Source organism: Lissotriton helveticus, chromosome 11 (assembly GCF_964261635.1).
Source record: "Lissotriton helveticus chromosome 11, aLisHel1.1, whole genome shotgun sequence".
NCBI lineage: Eukaryota > Metazoa > Chordata > Amphibia > Caudata > Salamandridae > Lissotriton > Lissotriton helveticus.
Genome location: NC_136072.1, coordinates 833,949,029 through 833,966,424, shown reverse-complemented (window position 1 = coordinate 833,966,424; position 17,396 = coordinate 833,949,029). Strand labels below are relative to the sequence as shown.

The 17,396-nt window shown below is 43.7% G+C and overlaps 1 protein-coding gene across 3 annotated transcripts in view; it reads right to left on the bottom strand.

The window, feature by feature from the left end:
* GPAT2 (glycerol-3-phosphate acyltransferase 2, mitochondrial) overlaps positions 1-17,396 on the bottom strand; it is a 1,306,638-nt gene that overhangs the window by 554,416 nt on the left and 734,826 nt on the right. For all 3 annotated transcript variants that reach the window (XM_078667014.1, XM_078667016.1, XM_078667015.1), the window contains 2 exons: positions 6,945-7,030; positions 6,203-6,321 (listed from right to left, as the gene is read on the bottom strand). In XM_078667014.1, the coding sequence (XP_078523140.1) occupies positions 6,203-6,321; positions 6,945-7,030 (205 nt within the window). The remainder of the gene's footprint in view (positions 1-6,202; positions 6,322-6,944; positions 7,031-17,396) is intronic.

Genomic DNA, 17,396 nt, shown 5'->3' with positions numbered 1-17,396 from the left:
CAATATTAGGTGTTTAGAGGAATTCTGACAACTTTTGGGCCTGGTGCCAATAAGTCCCTGCCATTGAGGCGGTTCCTATAGTGAACATAATCTGGACATGCTAAGGCCCCAGAGAATGATCTGGAGCACGAAAAGCCCTGGAATTGGCAAATCACAGCCAATTGGACTGCCTCATCAGCTAAGGGCCTCACTGCACCAGTGATCGTGCCTGCTCTATTACCTTGCCAGGCTAGAGCCACGAACAATCTAGAAATTCACCTGCACCAAAACCTCACTGATTCCGAGGACCATAGAAATTCTGGCCCAATCGTTTCCAGGGCCATGTTTCTGCTACTCTCATAACTAGCTATGTATTTATTTTATTTATTTATTTGCTAGTCACAAGGGTAGCACTACTCTAGCTCCCTCAGACATTGAGTCTATCTACAATCTATTGGTGTGACTTAACGGCCACTTGATCTCATTCTGAAGGGGTCCCAAAAGGAGAGATGCTGGTAGGTCATATGTCAGAACATGATGGGGGCATGCAGTGGGACTTGGAGATCCTTTGCCGCTGACTTACTGAATGAGAGTAGGGTCTTAGCAGAGAACAAACTAAGAACCTTGTCAGGCAACACATTAATCAGATTCTCTGTCTCACTCTGAGTGAGGCCAGAAAATAAAACACAGAAATAGGAGCCACGAGTGGCCAACCAGCAATTTATGGCCAATCAATCGACGCCCCAATATTAACTGGACCTTTTGGTTACAGGGGAGACAGATAAGGTAACAGTGTCTGCATGTTTCAGGACACGGACTGTGGTTCCAAGGGGGATGCCCTCAAGAAAGAACAGGGAACTGGCACCAGACTTTACCGAAGTGAAGCCTGTGAACATTTGGTTACAGGGAGGACAGATAGGGTAACAGTGTCTGCATGTTTCAGGTCGCGGACTGTGGTTCCAAGGGGGATGCCCTCAAGAAAGAATAGGTAACTGGTACCAGGCTGGACAGAAGTCCTGCCTGTGAATGCTGCTTTACTGGATACAGACTGTAGAAGACGAAAAAGAGGGTGGTGAGCACGTTGAGACTATCACATGGCAAACAAAAAGGTTGCTGAGAGGATACCGAAACGCCAACACAACAATATGTTCTCTACTACGAACATGTGACACAAAACACCCTGGCCTGAAAACCCCACCGGGCTCTCTAACTTGACCCATCATGAATATTATGCCGCAGTTCAATCCAACCGTTAACGCGCAAAGTACTAATACAATTGCAAATGCTTGCATTGACTTTCGTTTACTAAGAGCAAAAAAAGCCAGAAATGCTCTGGTGAATCTCACAAAGCAAAAAGTCACAATTTTACAAGGAGCAAAATATAGACACAACACCCACTTTATAAAAGGTTCATTTTATGAAGTTAAATTTGATATTTTATCATTGATTCAAGCGAGCAAGAGAGATCAAAGCAAACTAACGATGGGGCAGATGAAGTGCTTAATGCAGTCCTATTAGTCGCTATACTCCATACACACTCATAGGAAGGGTGCTGATGATGTATTACCAGAGTTTACTTTTGATCCGGCTTGCAAAACAACACTCAGAACATTCTTTAAAGAAAAATGAAGGCTCGATCGAAATTATCAGCTAGAGTGGGTGGTATTCAAACCATGTATCAGAAATATATGCATATCAACAGAAACAGGCGTAGGAAAATAATTGCAAAGAGCATTAAATAAGTTAGAGACGCAAATACAATACAGACACTCGACGATGCAAATGTGACTCATCCTTCACAACAGAGGCAGGAATCAACAGTAGCGCAGGAGGAATAGTTTGTGGGCGCAAACTCACGAAAAAAGTAGAATTACAACTACAAAATAAAAGCGAGCCAAAACATCTGGGTGAAATCTGGCATGGCTCGCCAACAGCAAGTGAAGTGCATCATATTTAGCAGGGAAAGGGCATTTAAAGGTCATTCATCTTAAGAAATTATATTAAACATGTAACTAGTATTATATGCCAGTGCACGGTAACCATGTTAAAGAGAATAAAGAAGGCCTAAGAAGTATTCAATAAATGCTCTCTCTCAAGCCTACTTACAATGTAAGAAACTGGAAGCACCATAGTTGGTATGGCTGAGTGTACAAGGATTTTCTTTAGTGCCTTACTCGCACCATACCTGGAACAAATGTTTTCCATCTCTAAGAGAAGCACTGTTCACAGTTCTCTCACTGCAAGGTAATTTACTGTTGACTCTTAGAAAAGTCATGTTGTGCCATGAATTGAAAGTTGAATTACTATAACTAACAAACGGAAGGCGCTACTAACTACCTCGTCATAACGGCTGACAAACATACTTTCAATATGAAGCACCAGTGGCCGAAGGGGTCCAATAGTCATAAAAAGCAAAGGAGATGCTCATCGTACATTCAGACAAAGATGCAGGATCCTATTCAACAGCAAGTTGTTGAGGTATAGTAATGCATATCAAAACAAAAGGAGAGGCAGGGTAGTAGGATACTCTTACACCCCAGTATCAATCTAGTAAACAAAACAAGAGTATTCCAAGGCAATTATAGAGACCATCAGTAAGGAGCAAAGAAACGACTTCACTTAAGGCGTTTTAAAGAAAGCCCTCACTCACCACCTAGTGATGACATGCTTCATCATCGGGCCCCACAGAGGGGACCTAGCATCCCCTCTGTGTGCTGCAACGCCAGATCTACTGCGGAGCGGGTTGGTGGGTAAGGACAGTGCTGTGCAAAGAGTATTAAGTGAGTGATGTGAGGTTTAAAAAAAGTCTGTAGTGTATCAAAATTAATTTTATTAGGATCACTAAGGACTTATAAATAAAATGATGTGTAGGAAATATGTCCACAATTATTCAAGTGGTTCTACCACTTGAATAATTGTGGACATATTTCCTACACATCATTTTATTTATAAGTCCTTAGTGATCCTAATAAAATTAATTTTGATACACTACAGACTTTTTTTAAACCTCACATCACTCACTTAATACTCTTTGCACAGCACTGTCCTTACCCACCAACCCGCTCCGCAGTAGATCTGGTGTTGCAGCACACAGAGGGGATGCTAGGTCCCCTCTGTGGGGCCCGATGATGAAGCATGTCATCACTAGGTGGTGAGTGAGGGCTTTCTTTAAAACGCCTTAAGTGAAGTCGTTTCTTTGCTCCTTACTGATGGTCTCTATAATTGCCTTGGTATAGTAATGCAGCCATCCCTGACCGGCGAAGATATGCAGCGACCACAGACATCACCTTTATGAAAACTCAGGGGAGGAGGTGGGGTCGGTAGTGCTTGGCAAGTGACACTGGTTGAACAGCCTCGCCAGCAATTGGCAGACCAAGCACGTGGCAGGCATGACCTGCTTTTCGGGTAAGGAAGCTGATGGTCCTGAAGATTTAACCCCAAGCTGCCTTCCTGAGGAGGTCAAAGATCTGGACCCGTCTAGAGCAAAGTCCTCCGGTGGTTGGAAGACAATATCATATTAAGATGTACTAATCAGAAATTGTGTCTAACTGCCCTTGATATGGAAGATCATTCACAAAAAGAGATGAGAAGCAGGGTATCACCTTTCCAATACAACATATGTGGATTTACTAATGTGTTTATTAAGCAAAATCTTCAACTCAATGTTAGTCACTGTGAGTTCCTCAAGGAACCAAACATTTCAATGACAGGGCAGAGAGTCAAATATATCCAGCACCAGTAGACTCTAGAGATCGGAATAGTTGGAAGCATTTATTGATTCATTAGAGCGGAATCTTGCATATCCCAAACTTGCTGTAAGTTTGTACAGATTGAACATTTTTCATGTTTTCTAAATAAAGTTAAGATTTGAAGATAAGTTCACTAATTGTTGCCCCTGACAACTGTATGTTACCTTTCTTATTAAATCTAATTGTAATGTTGCTACAATACAACATATGTGGATTTACTAATGTGTTTATTAAGCAAAATCTTCAACTCAATGTTAGTCACTGTGAGTTCCTCAAGGAACCAAACATTTCAATGACAGGGCAGAGAGTCAAATATATCCAGCACCAGTAGACTCTAGAGATCGGAATAGTTGGAAGCATTTATTGATTCATTAGAGCGGAATCTTGCATATCCCAAACTTGCTGTAAGTTTGTACAGATTGAACATTTTTCATGTTTTCTAAATAAAGTTAAGATTTGAAGATAAGTTCACTAATTGTTGCCCCTGACAACTGTATGTTACCTTTCTTATTAAATCTAATTGTAATGTTGCTAAAATCCATAATTTACAATTCAAGCACAGCTTGAGTTGGTTTTTAGGCTTGAACCTGAGAAAGATCAATACTTGCAAATGGTGGAAGAACAAAATACCTTCTGCTTTTTTACATGTAAGAGTGCTGGGAAATTAACTAAGTCATTATTAATATTAGACAAAAAGCCACGCTATCTGTTGCTGCTGTGCCACATTACATTACATTTTTTTGTAAAATGCTCTCATTAAGTATTCACCTGGCGGTCTCTGATCACAGAGACTACCTATACACCAACTGTAAAAATCGTACCAAATAGCATTCTAGACATATCTAAGGACACCCAAAGCTCTCTTCCTTTCATCTTCTCAGTAGTAATTTATCTACAGGGCGAGTGCCTTGTTTGAGGCAGTTTACATTGCTTCTTCTCTGTACCTCAGGGATTAAACTCAACAGACCCTTCTTGTAGCCTCATCACAGGATCCTGGATTTCACCCAACTGTATGTGGCAAGTGTGATTAAAATATGCTTGTGATACCCATTTGAAGGGTGGGTAGGACGCTGCGTTTCTCCACTGTAAAGCTAACCAATATCGGACCACCCTCACAGCCCCCACGCAGAACCCTAGTAACTAGTAAATAATAGGGTGTTTTCTATGAAAGTCTGGAACGGGAGTTGAAATCCATGTATTGATCAAACCGAAACTAGATCCTTGACCTACACCCACAAGAAAACGACACTCCCTCCTGGCTGGATGTTCGAAATTTAAACTGTCCTTGTGAGCTGGCAAGAGTCAGGCTAATGTCCAGGTGCCCCTGAAAAATGAAATCATGCTGAATCCCTTGTGTTGGAACTTTGAGGAGCTACACCTTGGCAAGCCTAAGTGGACCTAACTTGTGTTCCCTGGATCTTTGAATATCCTTGCTGTTTGTCCCGGCAGCCATTACCAAGCTGGAGGAACTCTGCTGGATTGATCTGAACTGGCCGGCTGAAGAAGAGGGAAGCTGAGTATTGGCAGCATCCCAAGCATCATGGGGTCTGACACTAGCCCCATTAACACCAGTCTTTCCGAACTAGAAAATCGTCAGTTTCAATGAAGAGCAAGAGGACGTTGCAATGGAGACACAGCGCAGATGACAAAGGGCAGGTGAAATGGCAGGAACAGAAACTACTAGGTGACCTATAACCCAGCCTCATCTTCATCACATTTTCACCAAAGTGAGCCAAGGCAGATTCATCCGCAAGCCTGGGCATTCTGCTTGGTGCAGGCAATAATAGGGCAGTGTGGGAAAGGCATCCAATTCCACCACAACTTAGGGCAGCAATGTACTATTCCCTCCCAGAAGCAGATTTTCTGTGCTCTGCTCGATATAATGACTGACATTTTCCCATGCAGCACTGGGTATAAAAAGGACCAGAACCAACAACACTCAACAACCTTCGACAGATGCTCAAGTGCCCCAAAACAACCCCTTATCACAGCCATCAATCACCTGCATATGCCACCACAACCAGACTCTGCAAACACCTCTTCACTCCTTTTTCTCCATCCCTCTAGTACTACCTATGAAATTAAACGCCGCATTAGGGTGGTTCTACAATGGTGACCACGTTTGCTTCCGATTTCTCTGATTACTGACACTGCCCTTTGCAGCACTATATCACCACACACGTGCTACTAAACCTGCCAACACTATATACATTAAGTTGTTCATCTGCCCTCGTACTTACTGCGTCCAGCACTATAAGACTTAACTTTACGAAATAAAATAGTCTTTGTGTTCCTAACTAGTAGATGCTGCAATAAATGTGTAGCATCAAAAACAAAGATCAGTAGGACAGTGCTCAACATCTTCATAAAAGGTCAAAGGCAATTCCATTTTCACAAAGTGTTTAGTTTTTATGTACAAAATATCAAAACACTTCACTGTGCTCAAAAGGAACTCATGTAATCCTTATACATACCATTTAAGGAATGAAGGCTTAGCATTGTAACCAGATATTTTTCCTCCTCCTTCAGTGAACTTATCCCTTCTGAATGTGCACACCACTGCAGTGACCTATCAGAGTCAACGGGTCTAGAACTAAAGGATATAAACAATAATATGAGGCAAAGCCCTTGGCTAGAAGAGAAGTTCTGGCATAATTGCAAACCCTAGTGGTAAAAATGCAGAAGAGGAAATGAAATCAGATCCCAAAGCTGGACCCAGAGAGGAGAACCCATTGCTAGACTTGCAGAAAAGGGTGCCCGAAAAAAAGAACAAGAACGCAAGTAACAAGGAGAAAGAGAAACAGATTAAAAAGCCATTGGCAGACCGATTCATCCAAAACGTCCATTCGTAGAGAATGGGAAGAAATAGTCCAAAGAAAGAATTGAAAATGAACAGAATTGGAGACAAACACTAGATCTGGAGAAATACAGAGAGAATCACAGGGTGCAGAAAAAAGACCACAGTTGAATGCAAGACTTAGACTATAAAGTACTGTTTCTTCTTAGAATGCACATCTATATGCATAGGAGACACGGAAGCAGAGTTGATGGCACAGCCTTTTGAAGAAACAGATTTGTAGAGCACATGGATACGCCAAGAGAAAAGTCACAAACAGCACATTAATTGCAGGAAGTTACACTAGAAGATGGGAGTGCTATTTATCTTTTCATCGTCATGCACCAACATGAATTCGGTCCCCTTTCAGATTGCGTTACCTTTTGCCCAGAATCAAGGGGAGTAGCAGATCTTCTACAGAACCTCCCGATCCGCGATGGCTTAATAGGTTGTTTCCAATATATTCCTGAAACAAAAAAAGTATGTATTATAGGAATGTACTCAAAATAATTATTGAAAGAAACAACAAAATAAATCACACCCAAAACATCTGACACTCCAACTGACTCATAAATACGAAAGGCCACACCAAACCGGACTCCCCAATCATAATTCAAATGCTACCACAAGCAATACAGCAGAGACACAAATTGACACCACAGAATGTAATACTAAACAACACACTGTGCAATCACTGTTTATCGAAAGTAGTGAAGCACCAAAAAAGTATCATTTGTCTCCTATAAATTTCAGTCCCTAATTGTTAAAAACACTAAATTAAATCCCAAGTCTGATGCCCAAACTAATCATTGGTTGTCCCCCAGAAGCCAGGAACTACGGCAACTCTGCTAGGCATCGAGATTCCAGCACCTGGTCACTTGCAGTCTTGGGCACTTCACCAGAGACAGTGCAATATGCCTCGGTCTGATGTTCTATCTCTTCATTCCAGGATTACTCCTATTCAGGAATCACCTACTCTGTGATTTTATCTTGGCAGATAGCCATTGAATCAAGTACAAATACTTCTACCATCCCTACTCCTATGAGGTTAATACCAAAAACTCAATTCATACCTATATCAGTCCTAAAACCTGTTGAGACTGTCTCGATCCATGCTACCTGGGAACATTTTCATTGGAGTCAAAAAGCTGATTTTACCCCATAGTCTTGCTAGCTTCCATGACCTGGAAAGCATCGAACCTCTTACCTGAAAGAGGCATTTGGGGGAAAGACTAGGTTCTAGTACATTCAACGAGACATGATTCACGAGAGGTACCTCTGTGTGTAATATGAGACTTGCTTTCTGGGAAAGCCCAATGGGGTCATATATTTGGTATGCACTCTTGATTTGGAATTGCTGGCACATCGTAAATAATCACTGTCCTTGGCCCCGAAAAATGAATAATTCCCCTTGGGCTTTTAAGCTTACAGATAGATAATGAATAATTTCCCGTAGGCTTCTAGGATTATAGATATGCAGATGGAGGCCCATGTTCCCTTTGGACTGGAGTAATGATGCAGCTGCCCCTTCTGCCAAACAATATTGGCAGTTTACTAATCAGGAGAAATATTCTGTTCTTGTTACTGTACCCAGTTCTGAGTGGTCTTATGTGGGAAGTTCATTGGACTCCAAGTCAGCCACTTGCTACTTTTCCCAAGGGAGACAGAATGAACAGAGAAAACAAAACAAGGACTGGATGAGACTTCTGCCCCTTTAACCACCAGGTACACAGGTTACAGAGACAGAACAGAAGGGTCATACATTTAGGCTGATCAAGTCCGAGATGGGCATAGCCAGCTTTCACAAAGAAAAACACCATCTTGTACAGTATGCACCAAGTCAAAATACATCCCACTACTTACCAATCCATCTGTGATACCACATGTCCCACATGCATACATACTTAATACAAGTTTCAGACATGAAAAAGGTGAGGGACCACATCCATGGGGACTGGAAGAATCTTTATTGGAGAGAGAGAGTTGATATAGGTGAATTCTATTGACTGCAATCACACCATCACCACCAGCCTCCTCATGACCTGTGTGTGCTGAGAGTGAAGAGCACACCCTCTCTAAGAAAGTGGTGCAACTCTGACTTCAGCAAAACTAAAAACACCATGTAGAACATCCTCTGGGATTGCATTGCTGCTGAATTTATTAAAGGACAATCTCGAGTTAGACCAATCCCTTGCAGGGCAGGAAGGAAAAGGTTTGCTGAGGAAATAAGAGACCTAACCAAGGGGGTGGGTGGAAGGAGATTTGCTAATTTACAGGAGCACCACATTTGTTACAAATATTGGTCGCTCCCTCCCCTGCAATTGAGCAAACTTCATCAATGTAGGCGTTACTATTTCCACAACATGATTCTGAATAAGAACTGACAGTGTTTGTCTACTTCAAGCATAGTGGAAGGAAGGAAATTCTCAAATCTACAGTTTGAGGACTATCTTGCTACCTTAATCCAAAATGCACCATATCCCTGCATATGTTGGATATTAGGTGTGATTCATTCTCTTTACTATTTGACTCTTCTGAGATAAGATTTCCAAGGGGTTCCAAAAGCTTGCCACTGATACAGTGTGTGATGGGCATTAACAACTCAAACCATACAGGCCAAGGGGTAGACATCTTAGGAACAGTAGATGGAGGCCAACACCCTACTGAATTTCTCATAATTTGCTCTTTATAGAACAGAACTATTGGTTCATTTTGGGGGTTGGAATGTTGGGGATCGAACATATGGTAAAGGGCCAGGGTTCCAGCAGGAATGGAATTTGGAGGTTAGAACACTATGGGGAGGAGCCAGAGTTCCAGCAGCAACAATTGCTGCGTGGACTATGGGATTGACAGTTGTGGAAGAATAAACCCCGTTAACTTAATGTGCCAAGTTGTCTTCTTTTCAGGAACCATTAGTTTGATCATCATAAACTGCAGGATAGAGGAAACCATAGCTTATTCTGAAGGGTCGGGCAATACATTCTTGAGAATCACACATGAATGTATTAATAACCAGAGCGCATTCCTTCTTAGTATTTGAATGCTGAGAGAACAGGATTGATAGCAAACTGTGTACAATAGGTACAGGTGAAAGGGTGAGTTTTATTGTATGGTTTTGGGAGGATTCTCATCAATCATTAATGAAATGATCTTTAAAGACATAAGAGCTGATATCCATTGCAACTGCAGAAGTCCTGCAACAAGCTAGATGCACGGAAATGTTGTTCCAGATCAGGCACATACACAGAAGCTTTTCTACTGGCCTTTCATTTTTATTTTTTTTAAGCCTGGTATGTCACATACTGTTTTGTGCCGGCCTCTGTAGGTGGTTTTCATCCCAGCAGACTGGCAACTTTTATTATTGCTTCGAAAGTGATGCAGGAGGTCTTGAATATGATGGATGACATAAGGACAGTGAATGCATGCCAATTAGGATGAAAGTGATGCAATTTACCCTTAGGGGCCTTTACTGACGCATGCCTAAGGCCTGAGTTTGCCAGGTGTAGAAGGCATGGCAATATATGTTGAGGAAGTGAATATATAGCCTGAAGATTTTGTTCAGTACACCAGGTGCAACATCGTTTCCCTGCTGCTCCATTGGAAGATGCTGCTGCTCCAGCTTTCGACAGAATTTCTCAACATTCCTCTGCAATGTCTAGAAACTGGCATTCATTGTATTCAGGAGCCAGGCCGACAACCTTTAATATGATGGGTCCGGATTGGAGAATCTGCCCATTGCACCAAGATAGAATGTCTGGATCTGGCTTCAGCAAAACCTGAGGTTTTTTCAGGAGAAGATTTAGCTTTTCTAAAGTACTTTGTTGTAATAGACAAAGGTTAACTTCACCATTAAACTGAATTTTGTTTAACTAGTAAATTGAGTCCTTGAAATATTTCTCTAGCTGTTTCCTATGTGGAGATAACGTTATTTAAACATGATATTGTATCCTAAAGCTGCCCTATGAGCCAGACAACCCGCTACAATTAAATTAGCCTTGAGGTTTCTTAACCATAAGTTTTACCTGTCCCTACTTTTAAATACTTTAAATATTATGCACGTACCTTAATGGGCAGTAAGGCTTACTCAGGAGTGACTTATAAACATTGAAAATAATAGTTCTAGGCCTGTCAAAAGGGGTCATTTTGACATGTCCAATTTGCAGTTTAAACCTGAACCACTGTGCTATACATGACAGGCCTGCAGTCAGGTTTTTACTTTACTATATTGGATGGAACAATGTGTGCTGCAGCCCATTGGTGACATTTAACTTACAAGTCCCTGGTACACTTTAGGTACCATATACTAGGGACTTCTATGTACGTTATACATGTCAGTTAGTGGTATGCCAAGTCACCGTTTTGAAAGAAGGATCACAAGCACTTTACCACTGGTTAGCAGGGGTAAAGAGCACAGAATTCTATAGCCAGCAAAAATCAGGTGCAGCAAAAAGGCCAAAGCATTCGGGGTGACCCTGCTTGATCGGGCAGCTCCACTGCATATGACAGAAGTCTGCATTAAGATGGCCATATAGCGGGTATTTGATTACCTCAGATCCCAGGATCATGTTTATTTATTTAGGTGTCATGTACGTGTTATGTAGAAAATACAACTGTCAATACTTCAGCCTAGCATTCTTGAAGCCTTAGCCCATTCTCAGTCCACAAGTTCCCACCCACCCAAGGTTATTTTCCCACCTCAACCTAGTTAGGGATAGATTACATCGAGCCATGCGTAAGGAGTTTTTATAAAACCAGATCATCTGTGTGAGGCTATTCCCCATCAAAAAGAAGAACTGAAGTATTTCATGTATTTCATGTGTTTGCGGGTCAACTAGCATATTTACCCCTTTATTCCTAAAGCCCCGCACTAGCGATCTGTATGTTAGGAATTGTGAAGGGGGCAACCCGCAACTCTTCGCTTTCATTGGGTACGGCAGGGCAAAGAACGTCAGAATAGTGATGGACAGTCTGATGTGAAAGAGTCACAACCTTCGGTAGTATGAAAGCCCTAGTCCTCAGCACCAGTTTGTTCAGAAAGATGATTGTCTAGGGTGAATGGACTTATAAAGCTTGAAGATCAGTCAAGCAACCAAGCAACGGGCTGAAGTTATAGCACAGCAGAAGACCACCAGCAGAGTCCAGCGACGGAGGACAGCTGGGCAGTGGCTCAAAAGGGGTGCACATTAAAAAAGTAATGAGCAAATTGAGGTTCTATTGTGGCATTACAAAGGGTGTAGGATGAAACATGTGGATCAACCCTTTATTAAATCTCATCACAACTGGTATTTTTGAACAAGGGTGTCCGGTACAGTAATCTGAAGAAAGCAAAAGGGCTTGCAGATAGCCTTTAGAAGTGCCCACAGGGCAATGGACAAAACAAACTAAATATTTGCCGGCTGGCATGCAATGGGTCTGTATTACGGGTGCATCACCAGGCCACAAACTTGTCCTAGCATCAAGAGTATACTGATTTGGGAGAATGCTGCCTGGCTGCCAAATGTACTCAACTGCTTGCGTTCAATCTTAACTCATGAAGGGGTCTATTGCACAGGACTTGGTGCAAGATACAACCCTCCAGCTCCATCAGAAAATTCCCCCGAAGAGGAAACCTGATTAGAGCACAGATGCTTGTGTTCATGGTACCACACTATCCTAGTCCAATCCAGAGCCATTAGGATGACTTGAGCATGGTCTTTCCTGATTTTCTTCAGAACTCGATGCAGGAGAGCTAAGTGGTCGTTCCTGATTTTCTTCAGGACTTGAGGCAGGAAAGATAACAGCAGAAAGGCAAATAAGAGTTCCAAGCTACACTCATAGAGAGTGCCTTCTCTGGAACTCCACTTACTAGGGGGTTGGACCCAATTACTACCAGCCAAATTGGGTCTCTTCAAATTGTATAAATAAAAGTGATAAATGGCTGTGATAATTCGGAAACACTTATTCTAACAAAACCAAGTCTAATCACTTGTTAAATTTCTTTAAAAAAGTTATTTATTGAATAAGAGAATAGTTGTTTTGTATGACATATTGAAAAACTACATTAAGGGAAAGTTAATATTTGCAGAATTAAAAGTAAACTAACCACAAAAAACAAGGTAAAACACTGATTTGACTCGGCTTTGTTAGAATAGTGTTTCGGAATTATCACAGCTATTTACCACTTTTATTTATTCAAATTTCGGGAACTCCAGCACACAAAAGTGTAGACATTGCATGTTCCCATCGGTGGCAAAGAGATCATGCCATTGCTGGAAGATACCCTGCAACACCTCCAAATATAACTGCCACTCATGATCTGGTAGGTGTCACTTTCAGAGTTTGTCTGTCCTGCCATTTAAAGATCTCACCAGGGGGTGTGCAATAAGGCAAATGCCCTGACAATACACCAGTTCCAGAGGCACAGGGCCTCCTGGCACAGGGCCTCAGACCTCACTCAGCCTGGTATATTGCATTACCATGTGGAGGTGATGCTGTTTGTAAGTACCTGAACACACCTTCTCATGATGTAGGGCACTAAGTGAATAACCAACAACTTCAATAGGTAGATATGGAGACAGTTCTCCGATGAAGAAGAGAGCCCTTTGATCTCCGCCTCTCACAGATGACCAACCCAGTAGCAATGTCATTTCCTATATCGATTCTAGAAATAGCAAAAGGGCTGCTTACTTCACCTGGACACTATATAGAAGGAATTTAATTACTTTGACTGGTGCAAAAGAAAACATGCAGCCCTAACCAATTTGTTCACTTGCGACAGCACAGATCAGGAAAGGTGGATACAAAACTATAGTGATTTGACAGAAGCTGATGGTGATGGTACATAGCCGACATCTACTAGTTCTGCTGTGGTCTATCTTATTCTTAGGTTTGGGGGAGATTAGTAAAAACTCTGCCTTCTTGGATTCAGTTTTAGGCAACTGGCTGTCGTCCATTTGCATAATTTCTTCACATCTCTCTGCAGTGTGACTGGATTGTGGGTGGAAGACATTTTTTTTATTCACTTGAGTGTCATCCATGTATCGATGAAAATTAATTACAGTGCTTTGCAGAAGCTGGCTTAAAGGCTCACCAAAGATTGAATACGACTGGAGACTGGGCCAAGCATTGCAGGACGCCACAGAAAATCTGTTCTGAATGGCAGATAAAATTTCCTATTTTGGCTAAATGTGGGCAGGTTGATAAGAAGGATCTGAACCAACTTAGTCCAGTGTTCTCAAACCTAATTGTACTTTCCATCATTTTGAGAACGTTAGCATGGTCAATTGTGTTGAAGGATGCAGTCAAGTCCAGCAAGACCAATAGGAAGGCATCCTCTTCATCTAGTAATAGATTAACTTCTAGCACTTTTAGAGTTGCATTTTCGACGCTGTAGCCTTGTCCAAAGGCAGACTGATATGGAGAAGCTAAAGCATTCTGAGCCATACAATTGGTTATTTGAAACAGACACATTGTTAAACAGCTTTTGCCAAGCCAAAGTAGGTTGAACACAGGTCTATAGTTCTCTAGATGTTCACGGTCTGCATTAGAATTTTAGGTTTAGCATCAGCCAAGACCTTTTGCTTTTACAAAAATTATATGTATAATATTCTTACTTAAAGCGGTTTTCAGTCATCCCTCTTCATCCATTGGTCGGTTGTTGTGTCATTCACATGTTGCTTTCACACACCACAGCATATAGCATGGGGCAGTGGGTCAGCCTACTAAGGCACTGGTTAACCCCTTCGACGCTCATGACGAGCTCAGCTCGTCATGGAGTTTCCATTGATTTCAATGGAAATTACATGGAAGATTATCATGGACCTTAGCATCCAAGTGGTTAACTTCTGGTTGAATGGTTGCATTTTGCTCTCTCACAAGGATCACATCCACACACAAGCTACTTCCCTTCCGGGCCAGTATTTTGTTTTTACTACATTATTACTTTAGTTTTGCCTTCGCGTTAGAACCAGAGGTAAAAGCAGGAATTCTATACCAGATGTGAAGACATGCCACATTCCACGCTTTATCAGTTCCCGTCTTCTACCAATGTTGTTGTAAATTCTTTTTGAAGTGTCCTTTGTTTATCTGACTGCTGGCATTTCACAGCATAAAAGATTGCATCCATTTGTAACTGTTTAGTATTAGTAGTCCCAAACCAAAACCTTCATTATGATACATGTAAATTCATCAGCGGAAAATGTACACATTTATTCTTGACTCAATTGTCCAAATGGTTCCTTAATGCCCTTTGCCAGGAAGAAAATCAGCCTTTATAGTGTTAAATTTGCAGTAATCGTAACACTTTAAAAAATATATATATTTCCTTCTTGCTTTTTTTCATTCCTCCTTTTGTTTTTCTTTCCTTTGTTTATTTTTCTTTCCTTCTTTCTTGTTTTCTCTTTTTTTTTAAATTTGTTTTTATTGTTGCATCATAACACCTGAGTACATAGTGAATCAACTGTTGGCGTGGCGTCAACATTCAGCCACGGCAACCGTGCGCGCAACATTTCTGTATTTAAACTTGCGGGATGTGGCATTACTTCCATTAAACAGTACAGATTAATCAGATATGTTCTCAGGCTGGGATCATATAATCGTGCTCCGTAAGGGAGAAAGGAGGATACAAGTGGGTATGTGAATTCCCGCCGTAGTGGTACGGACTCGGGGTCTGTATAGTACTTATAACTGTAGTACTAGTAACTGGGGGGACGTAACCGTGGAAGGGAGCAAATAGGCGGTGGCAAGAGCACGGCAGAGGAAAAACCAAGTGTCAGATGTTGGGAGGCAGGGGGGGTTCCCTCAGTGCGCAATCATATTAAGGTAGAGCAGTCAAGGATTGGGGGCGTTCCGTGTGTGTGTGTAGTGGGATGTTCGATGCAGGGACAGGGTCTTGACCAGGGACTATGTGCTCACTCGGGTGGGGGGGGGGCGCGTAAGTGGGTCCCCCTTGTGCAAGGACTGCCGGAAGCTGTGTAGGAGCATGGCCCAAGCCATGGAAATGGGATGCTTACGCGCGCCCCTGGCCTCCTCCTCCCTCAGGGCATCCTCCTCCGCCGCCGCCCACTTACAAACTGCCCCCGTCCAAGCTGCTATGGGGGGACCTTCCGGGGATCGCCAATGCATAGCTATGCATCTGTTCGCTAGCAGCAGTGCCAAGGACACGAAGCGCCTATGCACTGGTTCTTGTTTAGGGACATGAAAGATGCCTAGTGCACTGGACTCCCAGGAGGCTAGTGTTGTGAGGCCCGTGAGATCCGCCAGAGTGTCGTGCACCATTTTCCATAGGGGGTGAAGGTCGGGGCAGCTCCAAAACATATGACGAAAGTCTGCATCGGGGGATCGACATCTGGGGCATAGGAATTGTGTGGATGGGTAAAACCGTTGCAGGCGCGCCGGGGTGAGGTATGCCCTGTGCAGTATGTTGTATTGGATGTTTTTGAATCGAGCATTCCTGGAAACTCGCTTAGGGGCCTCGAGTGCCTTGTTCCACTCAGAGTCGTGTAATGCGCGACCGATGTCCTCCTCCCATGCGGCTCGTAGGGCCGTCAGGGGGACGTGCGAGAGTTCCTGGATGGATTTGTACAACCAGGTGACCAAGTGGCGTCCCACTCCCATGTGTAGGATTGCGTGTAGTACTGGGTGTGTGTCTGGTTCACCCGCCCTGAGATTATGGTAGGGTCGAAATCCCTCGAGTAGCTGTCGATGCCTGAGGAATTGACCTGGGGGAAGGTCATACTCTGCGACCAGCTGATTGATGGGTTTCAGCTGTCCTTCCTCGAAGAGCGATTCCATATCCGTGATGGCGCAACGTGTCCATTCAGCCAGCATTGGCGCCGAAAAGTAGGAGTCCCGTCTGGGGCAGCCCACCAGCGGTAGTAATGGGGAGTATGGGGTTCTACCGGGGGCCATCCGGTGGACCCGCATCATACATCGACGCGCTATCATGACTTGAAGGGGGTACGTACTTCGGGGTTTGGTGCCCGGGAGGAGAAGACGGGTGATCTCCGGGGTCGGAACTCTACCAGTCGGGGTGAAAGTCTCCCGAGTGTAACGGTCCGCCGTCCAATACGACAGCCATTGGAGCTGCGCCGCCAGGAAATAGGACTCGAAGGAAGGAGCTCCTAGCCCACCCTGTGTTGTAGGCAGTTGGAGGGTCTTCAAAGCCACTCTGTGTCGGTTCGTGCCCCAAATAAGGGTCCCCAATAGAGAGTTGAGGTCCCGGAAGAAGGATCTGGGTGGCACCACCGGCAGGTTCGTGAAGTGGTAGAGGAGCCGGGGGAGCATCACCATTTTGGCCAGGGCTATCCGTCCCACCGGGGCCAATGGGAGCTTGCTCCAGAAGGCAACAGTCGGGCGCAAGTTAGCGAGCACCTTCCGGTGATTGCCGTCGAAGATGTCTGCCGGGGAGTGGTATAGGCGGACACCGAGGTACCGGGGGGCTTCCGCGGACCACGAGAGTCTATGGGTTCCCAGTTCAACGTCACGGGGAGGTAAGCGCGGGTGGAGGGGATAGATCCTGGACTTGTCCCAGTTCACCCGGAGTCCCGAGGCATCCGCAAACTCAGACAGCGTCACTCCTATGGGAGTTAGGTCCGCCTCGATGTCCTGGACATATATGAGGAGGTCATCTGCGTACATGGAGACGCAGTGGGTGTCGTCCCCGAGCGAGATGCCCCAGTGTATGCCCTCCTGGCGCAGTCTAACCGCCAGCGGTTCGACGGCCAGGGCAAACAAAAGGGGTGACAGGGGGCACCCCTGTCGCGTGCCTCGGCGAACCTCAAACGCAGAGGAGATGTGTTTCCCAATCCGCACTCGCGTTGTTAGGTCGGTGTACAGGAGTCGAGTGTATGCTA